Source organism: Diadema antillarum, unplaced genomic scaffold, assembly GCF_040938485.1.
Source record: "Diadema antillarum isolate AM-2024a unplaced genomic scaffold, OU_Dant_1.0 seq00000089_RagTag, whole genome shotgun sequence".
Lineage (NCBI taxonomy): Eukaryota > Metazoa > Echinodermata > Echinoidea > Diadematoida > Diadematidae > Diadema > Diadema antillarum.
In genome coordinates this window covers 7339-17113 of record NW_027271179.1, presented here as the reverse complement: position 1 = coordinate 17113, position 9775 = coordinate 7339, and the positions used below count along the sequence as shown (strand labels likewise).

The 9775-nt window shown below is 38.6% G+C and overlaps 1 protein-coding gene across 1 annotated transcript; it reads right to left on the bottom strand.

Moving 5' to 3' along the window:
• Window positions 1–635: 635 nt before the first annotated feature.
• Window positions 636–6498, bottom strand: LOC139726546 (uncharacterized). The gene is made up of 7 exons (XM_071637530.1): window positions 6340–6498; window positions 5642–5757; window positions 4384–4453; window positions 2971–3084; window positions 1797–1982; window positions 1111–1221; window positions 636–833 (listed from the first exon to the last, which is right to left on the bottom strand). The coding sequence occupies exons 1-7, from the start codon at window positions 6496–6498 to the stop codon at window positions 636–638; spliced, it is 954 nt and encodes a 317-aa protein (XP_071493631.1).
• Between the last annotated feature and the right edge of the window lie 3277 nt (window positions 6499–9775).

Genomic DNA, 9775 nt, shown 5'->3' with positions numbered 1-9775 from the left:
GGTGTACTTGCGTGCGTGCAGAGTGAGTGTGTGTGAGAGTGTAACAGCCTGTGTTGATTTTCTTTCGGGGAACCTACTCCTACAAGCATCTGCTTCTGTGTAGGTTCCCTCCACACTCAATTTTATTCATCCGTCATGAATGCACCCTTGAGAATAATTTCAATTGATTTTGTGGTATGTAAATGTGTTTGTATAATACTGAACTTATAACCTATAATGTATGTGTCACTTTACATTGTCATTGAAGGATGTTTTAAACACAACACTGTATGATTTGTGTGGATACCTAATAAATGAAATGAAATGAAATAATGATCAGTTAGATATATCAGGATTTGAGACTTGGCGTATGATTTGAATGAAAAGCGGGATATTTCAAAATTTATATCTACAAATTTTATGGAAAGTTGTGACGGGATGACATAATTGCATATTCACATCGACTGTCCAAGAAGTGTTTCCAGAAACTTTAACAAAATTCACAATTCCATAACTTCCTTATTTTTCATCCGATTTTCATCAATTTTTCATTGTTGTGCCAAGAAAATTTTACCCCCCGGCCTTTTTAAAATAACTTTCAACTGCATTGAATTTCCCCTTTAACGTCTAATCGGCAGCGCTCTGGGATGATAGTTCTACGCACGAGCATCACTTAATATCTTCCCCTCACGTAGTTTCATATTCAGGTAGTCAATCGCTCTGACCGCCGGGTATTTGTTGGACCCGTCCACGCACTCGACGATGGCATCGCTGTCGGGATTTCCGAAAAATGCAATCGACTTCCGCTCCTGATGTCGTTTGATTGGATCATCCGGGGCTTTGACCCTGTGTTTCTGAGTGGGAACAACGACACGAAAACCAACAAATGACGCTGAAAATTAATGTATTTGAAAAGCATCTATAACAATAAGCTACAGTCACTATGAATGCCCAAACATGCATGTCGGGCGCACGTAACCATAGTAACAATTGCATAAACTACTCAGTATACTAGTATGCAGCATCGGATATCAGGAACAAGGCTTGTTTCAGTCATCACAATATTCTTATACAACAGTGTTCATATTTTGCTGATACCTGTTCGCTGAGATCAAAACGTCTCTAACTTACGCAGGCAATGAACCTATCCGACGTCCATCTTTGCATTAGGTCACCAATATTGACCAGAACAGTGCCCTCTATAGGTGGAGCCTGGATCCACTCATCTCGACGATTCTTCACCTTGGCGATTGGAGGTAAGAGGAGAATTAATATGATTTTTTGAGTGGGTACTTACACTGAAATAATTGTTCTATTCATAGTTTTCTTGTATGATAATTATTCTGTATCTAAAACGACGTGAAGAATCAATTCACTGAAAGCTCTTGACATTTTTCCTAATAAACACAAACATACATACCCACACACGTACACAAAATTATATCCTTTCACAAACTTTCAGACACTGTAATTCCGTTAGTGATGCCTGTACTATAAGCAGCATTATGCCAATGCACTGACTCATCGACACAAACCATACGATTCACACACAATAAATTTAATTTACATTATGATTTATGTTTCTGTGGCCTGATTTTTCCTGGATAGTCCTCGACTTCGTAATTGGGAACTCCTACTCTTGTCGAAAATTCACAGCCTCTACCGCTACTCTTTAGACTTCCCATAACTGACTTCCATTCTGATAGATAACTTCTATTGTTACTGTTATTCCCTACCCATAACCGCCAGTATTTTATCCCCGAACACTGATCACCCCTTTGAACACCACCATTACCCCCTTCTAACTCCTCCTATACCTCTAGTCCCCCTCGGTCATCTTGGTATAAGAGGGTGATGCCACCGTAGTCCGAGTGCTCTCCACATCGCATCTGGCCTTCTTTGACTGCGATGCTGGTTAGTGGTGGGTAGCTCAGGGAGCAAAGAGAGGTTATATTTCCTTCTTTGCCTGCCAAGGTATACATCTCTCTGAAGAACTGGGGGTCCTGTTATAGAACATGGTTGTGAAAATACATGACAGACCTTCAGCTGGACCAGAAAACGATTACAGTGTCGATCCGTTTTTTGTTTTGTTTTGTTTTGTTTTGTTTTGTTTTTTTTTTTTGGGGGGGGGTGCGGGGGGAGGGGTGGGAGTAAAAGTTGGAGAATATCTAGATCCTACGAAAGAGCCGGGAAAGGGGGGGGGGGCGCTATGGGAGGGGCTATGCCATTCCCACATGAGGGAGTTTTTGCATTTTCAGAACTAAAATTCAAATCTGATGCCCATTTCCAGTGGAATACAATGTATTTGAAAAACTGTAGACAAAAAAAAAAAAAAAAATGCGTACGAATTTTGCATGGCGGTGGACTTAGCGGGGGAGGTTGTGAGAGGAATAGATAATAAGAACGTGATATGTCTGTCAGTAATGCAAGGGTGCGTTGATTTTCTTATGATTTTGATAAGATGGTGCACAGCAACACTGAAACCTACATTATCCTCAATCATTATCAAATGGATGGTATAGTTATGTTTGAGTTGGGGATAATTAGAAACCACTTCTATGAAATATGAAAGAGCATCAAATTCCTAGAAGAAATCATTTTTTTTTTTTGATGAAAATTAGTTTGAAATGGCTGAGATATCCAAAAACAATCAGGTACCAATAAAAGGCGGGACCCACCTTTATAGGACTACTCTGTTTTGCTTTTTTGTGTGTGGACATCTCAGCCCCTTCAAATCTGATCTTCATCAAATAAACTTTTAATTCCTCTTAGAATTGTATGCTCTTTAATATTTCATATGTGGTTTCCAATTATCTTGCATCTCAGCCAAAATTCTACCGTCCCTTTAACGCTGTGCGTTGTATGTCGCGACAGTAGCTTCAAATAACTATAGACTTTTAATATAAGTGTCCATGCCAAACAAAGCGTTTTTTTTTTTTTAAATAAATGGCGAGACAACAAATTATTCAAAAAAAAAAAGACAAAACTGACCAGTCTTAGTGCCATGGCCATAACTTCCAATACTCTGTTGTGAAGACTGATCGAAGCCTCAAAAAGAGCGGAGAGTGCCCCTTCGAGCTCGGGTACCTCTTGCTCCGGCAACACCTGGCATAGAGATAAAGTCATTTCATGGGAAATAGTGTGGAAAGCAGGAGTCTAGGGTACAATATTATATAGATGATGACTGGCGGGGGAGGGAACATACCGAATGTTCCACCCGAAGGGTCTGAAATGCTATTGAGGGTGGTTATAAGTCCCTCGACTTCGTCTCGGGACTTATAGCCTCCCGAAGTAGCATTTCAAACCCTGAGGGTGGAACGTTTGGTACATGTTCCCGACAACAAAAGTCATCATCTGTTACATTATATGGGTTAGTCAAATACGTCAAATACACTGTACGTCAACGTCGTCAACCACCAGCACAACGCACTCGATCGCTCGCTCGCGCCATCGCGTGTTCAGAGCCGGCTATAGCCAAATCACTGTGCGCGCGAGGTCCTAGACCTTCTGTCATTTGTTACATGAAAATGATTTCCCATGGGAGAACATTACAAAGAATGTTCGCCCATGGGCGAACATAACGAATGTGCTTCCATCACGTGACTGTGTTTAGCCAATCTCTAACCGGTATTTGACTAACCCATTTAATATTAAGGCAATGTTTTATTAGAAAAGTATTGCTTAAAATCCACCTCTGTCGACATTGCCAAGGAGACCGTTATGAAGTGTTTATTACTTAAGTAACTTCTCATTCGCTGAAGCAATACTGAAGATGATCATTGCAATTTACATTTTCACCATCATGGTGTCTTTAAACAAACATAATTGGTACGAAACTTACCATCAATAATTTTGATTAATTGCAGAAGCAATATTTGGCGAATAGGGATGATTGTAACTATTTTAGCACCACCCAAAAAAAAAAAAAAATAAATACTGTAAATTAATAAAAGTCTTAAATTAGATGTATGATTGATTTGAAATCATTGCTTTGACCTAATGCTGATCCTTGTTGATAGACCTTGTTCTGCTGACACTACGACAAAACGTTTCCTGAAGTTCATTTTGTCTGCTATCGATACAATGATCGATAATTGTTGTATCATAATTAACGTGTATCTATTCAAGGTTTACGCCATTATAATCTAGCTGCAAATATACACTTCGAGGTTAATGTCATGATTGTGATCTTTTTCACCAGGAAACATGGCAATGATAGTGGCTCCAAAGGGCATTAAGTTACTGTGGGAATAGTAAATATCGTCATGATCATGACAATAAGTTGCACGGCATTGGATCAAACGTGTCTCCATGCAGCCTGAAGGAAGCATTATGTCATTATGTTGTTATTGCTTTGTTTGTGTTTTATGTGAGACGGAAGTAAAATTTCGTTCAAAGGCTTACCACATCGTCAGCTGCAGGGCGAAAAACCAGTGACTCCTTCATATCGAAGAACTCACAGCTTGGGTCTAATCTGAGTGGCAAGAATGAAGTTACAGACCCTATTTGTAGTATAACCATACAATATGCAATCAATCCTCACATTAATTGTCAATTATAATTCCAACATGCAGCATGAGGCCAGTCAAGATATGGCAGGAAAATTTCGTACAAAAACAATACATTTTGCTGCTGTCATGCATACAGTTCCAAATGAAATAGCAAACCGAGTATACAGGCAACAATTTATCAACTAAAGCAGCAGTCGGGCGATAAGGCCTCTTCAGTGTATCAGATGAGAAGTATATTGATCTATCTATATGGACACTTACCACTTAAGTATCAATGTCATTACGTGGTGACCATGGCAGCAAGTGTCTTAAATACTCTGACCCTAGCAGGGATGTTGTCAGTATAGTCGTAGTTGGTAGGCTTAAACCTCGTAAGCTAATAATGCCGCTCTCAAACACGTCAAAGAAGTCGAATTACAGTTTGGCTCGACAACGACAATAACAATATATTTCAGGTTTCGAAGAAACTAAAAAGAGAACCAAACTTTAACTAGTACTTTTACATCTCATTACTCTGCCTGTCAATAAACTGCGGCTGAAATATAAAAAGATGAGCATGGCTAAAAAAGGTTGCCAGAATTCAATAGACCAGTTCGTAATTCTACTTTGCGCATGAGCAGAAAAAGGTCATTTGTACCAACAGGCACTTTGGTTTATTAATTCACTGAGTTAAGCATCTGTAATGTGATGATTATTCATGTGATCCTTATCTAAATAGTGCTTGCCAGCACATCCACCTGACAGCAGGCCTGGTATTTGGCAATATCAAAAGAAAAAGGCTGTTATTGCATTCAATACGAAACAATGAATTAGATGCCTGCTAAAGTGTCAACTGACGGACTATTCTGGTCACCTGGTCTAAACACAAGTTCATACTTTGTTTGAACACGAATTCCATAAATTGTTATGTTGGGCGGCTTATGCATTATAAAGCTTTGAAAACGAGTGATGTGCCTAACCAAATGAGAAAAAATAAAGGTCATTTGTACCAAGGTGTACATGAGCTAACTACGAACTGGCTTGATGACTAGAGTGCAAGTGTTTAACCTTTGTCCCACATTCACTTGACTAGTTATCGTATTCATCATCAACAGAGTAAGAGAGTTTGAATAAAATCAATGCAACAAAATAGAGGAAACCAAAGAACTCACTTGTGGTGCTCGATGGGCAGGTATCCAAAATATCCTTCCTTAGACTTGCCACATTTTAGCTTGACATCATTCGGCAGAGAAAATAACTGCCCGGAATACTTAAAGACATCGTTGACCTGTTCAAAGCGATATGTTAAGGCAATTGTAAGGGATGAATAGTTAAGTGCAATGCGTCATTGATCAGTACATCTGAGAACTAGACCAGTTATTACAAGTGACCATATATAGAGACGAGCCAATAAGCAGTCTTAGTACTTTTGAAAAACCCCTGTGATTATCATTTCACCGATAACGGATTCTTCAGACCGCTTATCTGAAAAGAGAGATTCGACTATTCTATACTCTCTTAAAATGTCACAAAAGCTATGCACAGAAATAACGCCATACAAAGAAGCAAGCATATCACTATCGCATATTCCGGCAGGGAGTTATGCTTCCTTGAGGCCGGGAATAATTTCAAGGGATCAAAACATTACTTTTGATAACCCAACACTTCCGGCAGTCATAAAATAACAATTTCACGAGTTCAAATATCAAGATGTCAAGATCAACAACAGCGAACTTACAAATGTACAAAATCATCAAGCACCCGCCAAATATTGTGTAATTCATAAGTAACAAACAACCGAATAACTGTCTCTGAGTAAACAAAATTATACAGCTTAATTCTTCTACATAAAATCAAAGCGGTCTCTCACCTTTTCCTGCGATATCCCATGATTTTTCAAATACATGAATCCAATCGTCGTCAGGGCAGTGAAGACATCGTCCACTAGGCGATGGATGCGTTCTGGGTCTGGAGAATATTTCTCAAGGCTGTAGGCGGAAAAATCGACCACCGGCACCGATTCCTCCATTCTCGCTATAATTATGCTACAACACAATTTCACACCGTCTGCACATCGAACAATGCATCTGTTCGATCAACTCAATTCCAGAGGGGAATTTGACTACACGTAAAATACAGCACGAATCGGCGCGGTGTGATTTCAACCTCCGACAAACTTGTGATTGTTGACACAGTCTATATTTAAGGAACACCGACTCGAGGAAATATAACCTTGCCCTCTATGAATACAATTCAGTGTTCACCGAACTGAACTGGTGTCCTCAAACTTCGAAGTAGGGTGTACACTATACCCGCCATATATTAACGTCTCTGGCATTGGTTCGTATGGAGGGCACTGTGATAGGTTGCCCTGGACGCCAACGGTCAAGGCTATGCCAACGTCATCTAGTTTTCTCCTTTTATTTTGATATTCCTTTACGTCTATAGAGGGTATTCTAGCTGATGTTAAACATGCCTGATTCTCTGATGTATGCGTCAAAATGCTTAAAATTAAATTACATGTTTCATGTAACCTCTGGCCAAGACATGGAAAGATCAGCACAATCTCTGCACTTGCTCCGCTTGGAAATACAACTGTAATTCAGTCACATTTGACATCTTGTCATAAGACAATCATTTTGATATAATTGTACAACAATTATGGGAGATACGTGTTTTACAGGGCTCCTAATTGTTTGGATCGCTACTTTGAATCATCTATATGGCAATATTGCCCCTCTTATACATTTCATTTGAGTATGCAGACAAAAGCGATATAAACTGACAAGAGACGCACTTCATGTACTTCGGACTATTTGTGTATGCAATATCATTATTTTACAGCTTGTTTTCAGCTTGCTTTGAAAATGTAACAGGTTCAAGTAAATTAAAGCCCACTCCATGATAAAATATCCTGACTTCGCTTGTATTCGAAGGGTTGTAAAATCACAAGAGATTTCATGTCGTCTATCATTTAAACGGTCATCACGAATACTACTGTAACATGATGTAATATATATCACACACACATACACACACACACACACACACACACACACACACACACACACACACACACATATATATATATATATATATATATATATATATATATATATATATATGGGTGAGAATTTTGAACGATGTACAATTGCCAATTTTCGTACCTTATGACATTCTTTCCCTTAGAACACGCCAGGATGATCTAAGAAACCAGATTTTTTCATGTCATCTCAAAGATTGGTAAATTCCCTTTCAGGAAATATATGGTTTGGTTGACTTTTGCCTGATATTTTTCATTTCACAAGGACTTAAAGCGTAAAAACACGGTAAAAACGCTATTTTCACAATAATTTTTGTTTTTCAAACTAATGATGTGCATTCTTAATGGTACGTGGCATCTAATATCTGACCATGTTCTGGATCTGACATATCATGGGTATGTACCACAAAATTATAAGAACTTTATGAGCACGTAAAAAATTACAGAGAACAATCAAAATATCAAAGTCCTAAACAGACGAACGTCCGTGATGCTTTTATTTCTATCGCTGCTGCAAATTCTACTTTGTTGTCCCAACTGTAACGTATACGAAAATTTGGTGTTCCACCTAATGAACATATCCTGCAAAAATTTTACGTCTGCTGGCTGTACATGGGACGTAATATTCTTTTATGCAAAATTATACTCAGTTTTCGTCACGGACGTGCTTCCGCTATTTTCTAATAAAGATCGTAGCCCATGAAACTTTATTGGCGATATTGTTCTGAGTCGTAATCAACTAAGATCTAGCAACACGATAATATGTTTGTTTTGAGTTTCTGTCCATCCTTTGTCAAATAGGAACCGAAATTGTATTTTTAGACGAACCTCCAAGAAAAAAAGAACGTCCGTGATGATTAAAACGTTTTCGAGTGGGACACCATCTTGCTTTGATGGCGAAGGTGCATTTTACCTTTGGCTCTCTAGCCGAGGAGCTGCATGCAATTTTTGGAGCGGACTGAGGTTCGTCCGCAGTTTTTGGACCATGCAATTCACCAAAAACCAAGCAAATAATTGATATTTTCTGTGAAAATTCACCTCCTGATCCCCCTCTGAGCAATACATATGTTGTAAGGATGTCAAATTTCTTATAATTTGCATTGACAATACCTTTTCAAATTTTTGAAAGAGTTAGGAAGGCTAGGTACTCTCTTCCGATTAGTTATCCGTCCTGGAACATGACCCTATAGTAGTAGAACGAACGTCCGTGATAATTCCAGAGAACGTCCGTGACGTATGCAATCCCTCCGATAGGGATAACTTGTCCCGAAAGTGTCCTGTATTCTTTAAAACTTTTGGCTCGAATAGCGACAAATAAAGTTTTACAAAGTAAACAATGAGTTTAGAGCAGTAGTTTCAGAATTTTTAAGGCGTTATGTGATCATGATGAACAAACAATTGAAAATTTACTCACAATTTTACGCTTGTTTTCCCTCTAATTATACAAAAACAGCTAAACACTTAACACAAAGTTATAGGAAAATGGAATTTTGCGTAATCTGTCATTTCTGTGCGTTTAAATTTCTTTCTAATGAGGTTTTGGAGACAATTTGTACTGTTACAGGTTCTGAAAGTTTCGCTCACGGACGTTCTGTCCGAGAAAGGAAATTTCTGACAATTACAAATATATCACTGCACATAAGATTAATGTTAGTTGAAAATATTACCAAATCACCGAGCCGCCCATACCCGAAAGTGAATAGCGTTCAGCACTCAATTTACCTGTAATAACAAACGGAAAATGTTTTTTTCACGGATGTTCGTTGGTTGAATAAGTCAATGGATTACATAGTAGGAGAAAGAAGATCAGTGCCACTTTTTAGTCACAGGTGCTCTAAGTGTTTATCTTTTGAGTATGGTAGCTGCCGTCTCAAACAGAACACATCCAGTTTTGGTCTCCATAACGGACGTTCGCTGTAATTGTCATGATATTAAATGCCTTAATTCATTCTTATTTTTCTCTTCATGACGATTTTCTCTCATTCCCTCAATAGCCTGAACATGCTGCGGCCAAACAGAAAACAAAAACAAAACAAAACAAACCAAAACAAATCCGAAAAGTGCTATGCAATCACATCCAGGATAATGACGGAAGAAGTCTGTAATGAGCATGTGTTGAATAAGAAACGGAAAAGTTTCAAAAGGACCTGGAAGCAGTTGAATGAAAATGACTGAGAAACAGAGAAGGGATCGAGCTCCAACACACAGAGAAAAGAATTGCCAGTGCACTCCCGTTATACCAAATTCCTCTGGAGAAGTTTTT

Coding starts and splice junctions, on each gene's coding strand:
- LOC139726546 (XM_071637530.1), bottom strand. CDS start 6,498: ATGGAGGAATCGGTGCCGGTGGTCGATTTTTCCGCCTACAGCCTTGAG. Junction 4,454..5,641: donor CTGCCCATCGAGCACCACAA/GTGAGTTCTTTG, acceptor CTTGCCACTCAG/ATTAGACCCAAGCTGTGAGT. Junction 834..1,110: donor CGGATAGGTTCATTGCCTGC/GTAAGTTAGAGA, acceptor GTTCCCACTCAG/AAACACAGGGTCAAAGCCCC.